The 2,691-nt window shown below is 35.7% G+C and overlaps 1 protein-coding gene across 1 annotated transcript in view; it reads left to right on the forward strand.

Annotated features, from left to right (window-relative positions):
• Positions 1-387: 387 nt before the first annotated feature.
• LOC107737672 (ephrin type-B receptor 2-like) overlaps positions 388-2,691 on the forward strand; it is a 75,190-nt gene continuing 72,886 nt past the window's right edge. Inside the window, exon 1 of the mRNA XM_016549262.1 lies at positions 388-541. Coding sequence (XP_016404748.1) covers positions 442-541 — 100 coding nt within the window. The 5' untranslated portion in view covers positions 388-441. The remainder of the gene's footprint in view (positions 542-2,691) is intronic.

A 2,691-nucleotide genomic window follows, 5' to 3' on the forward strand; every position in this document is an offset into this window, starting at 1 on the left:
AATGTAATGTAATGTATTTTCATTTAATTAATATAATATAATATAATAGTATTTAACTTAATATTAATAATTTTAAATGAATGCAAATCAATACATTTAAAATTTAATTTAGAAAATATTTCACTAATATGATATAATATAATATAATGTAAATTAATATAATATCATGTAACTTATTAATAATTCTAAATGAAAGCAAATTAATATATTTAAATTTTAATTTAGAAAAGAATAATATAATATAATATAATATAATATCTTGCAGACACTAGTGATTATTACGGTGTTGAGCATCACTCTTGTCATACAGTCATTCCCGCCCCCTCGTCTGCGTTTCATTGGTTTCGTCCAAACTTGCTTCAGTTCTTCCAGTCCGATGGGGTTTATTCAAGTGCTTGTGATCATAGTGTGTTCACAGATGGCCTGCCGGACAAGTTTTCAATGAATATTCTAGGTCTTTACAGTCAGATGCCCAAATTCACGGCAATTATGGATATAATTCGTTTGTTATGGATAATACGGATTGTGTGGGCTGTTGAAGGTAAGAGCATGTGTCTGTGTCAAGCGTGCGTTCTTTGAAATGTCTGTTACTTTTTACGCTACATGATGCTGATGATATTGATTCAATTAAGATGATACTTTTTTTTAATAAAGTCGCCGATACTAGTGTTTTACAGTCATGTCATATTATCTCAAGTTAAAGGCTTTCGTTTCCATTTAAGTGCACCGAAAACAGGTGCACTGCAACTGTCTGTGGGTATAAATGAGTTAGAATGGCTTTCCTTTGGTCAACTGTTATTCTCCATTTACATCAACACAACATAAACTGTTAAATCAGAGCAAAAGTTAAAGGGATTGTTCTCCAAAAAATTTATTCTTTCATCATTTATTCACCCTCATGCTGTTCCAAACTTGCACGATTTTATTTCTGTGTAACACAAAAGAAGATGTTAGGCAGTCTATTCCATTCACTTCCATCAAAGTAAATGGTGAGTGAGGCTCATTCTGCCTTACATCTCCTTTTGTGTTTCACAGAAGAAAGAAAGTCATACAGATTTGGAACAGCACAAGGGTGTAAATGATATCTCATTATCAAGTCTCTCAGTCTCTCTCACAGAATGATCTTTAGTAACATTTGAGAACATATAGGCTTAAATCTAGTGAGCCGTCTTGTAACTAGAAAGCATTTTCTGGTATTATAAACTTATAAGAATGCAAATAGATGCTTAATATGTGCCCAGAATGCTGTCTAGCTAGGTTTTGAAAGCCAAAGAGTAGTATTGTAATTGAAAATAGATTAAAAATATGTAGTCCTTTCCATAGTAGGCTACATTTTATCTGTCAAGGCAAGCTACAGTCTTTCTGTTAGTACACATGGACTCGCAATGTAGAGGGTTGTCCTAGCTACACTCCCCCATCCCTCTTTATTAGGACCAAGACCTGCCTCTGGCATCTGTGACATTTTTCCGAGCCTTTACATAAGCACGGCAAACCTGACCAATTTCAGTCACGTCAGACAGCGCTGGCTCTGCGGCCTGTCAGCTTTGCAGAGAAACAGACGTAATAAACTGACGTAATAAACTGTCTCTGAATCAATGAATTTATGGGTGATGGGAAACTGGGAGTATGGAGAACTGGATTCCATATTCCTCTGATGAAATGACAAGATTTTGTCCACAGGCTTGAGAGGGGGTCAAAATGGTGAAATTATCAGGTATCCAAGAGGGACTTGCCATCTGCTTGACAATTTAATTATCCATCTGTCTCGCTGTCTTGTTGAGTGATCATTTTGAATAAAATGAGGTGAAATGGATTGTCCTCTTAATGTTAATTATTAGCCAGTTTGATGAGCGCGTCATATTGATTTAAATTCATGCTATTTTTGAGTGCAGAGATGAGGGTACAAAACAAATTTGGTTTGTAAACACTCAGAATCTCATTTTACAAAATGTCAAAGTGTCAGCTGTTATCAAGGAGCAATATCTCTCTAACCACCACACATACGTGGGCAGACTTTTTTAAAATGGAGAGCATAAGCAGGGTATAGTGGTCAGTGTGAAGAGTTTAAAGTAGCAATCCATCTGTTATTATGAATGTTTTTAGGACAAGGAAATAAGCAGCACACAGGACAGGATGATACTCTGTAGCTTCTCTCCAATTTCATTTTCAGTAGTCAAATAATTGAGATGTAAGATGGTATGAGTTGCATTTTTATGAAACGAGAGCTAGTCCACATTGTGATTCAAGAGACACAAAAGAAGCACCAACTTCAGATACCCGAATGTTACCCCAATTGATTGCACAGATACTATTTAAACTGAACTGAGCTGGATGATGACATCACATCACTTTACTATTGTCATTTTGCATTAATGACGCACTATTTTCCTAATGAATGCTGTACAGTTGCTTTGACACAATCTGTATTGTTAAAAGCGCTATATAAATAAAGGTGACTTGACTTAGGATTGTAATTCTATCCCTCATTAAAGCCGTTAAGTACACAGTCTTGTACCTTTGTCTTTTTGTCTGCTTTTCAAAAACTTTTTTTAGGGCTGCACGATAAATCGCATGCGATATTTAACGCGCATCTTGTCAGTAAAGCCATTCTGTAATCAGCGGTAAATCTCCATCACCTGCGGGCTTTCACATGGAGCAGCATTAACTACACAGAGCCGTTGTTCACTGACA

Source organism: Sinocyclocheilus rhinocerous, unplaced genomic scaffold (assembly GCF_001515625.1).
Source record: "Sinocyclocheilus rhinocerous isolate Xijiao unplaced genomic scaffold, SAMN03320098_v1.1 scaffold72, whole genome shotgun sequence".
NCBI lineage: Eukaryota > Metazoa > Chordata > Actinopteri > Cypriniformes > Cyprinidae > Sinocyclocheilus > Sinocyclocheilus rhinocerous.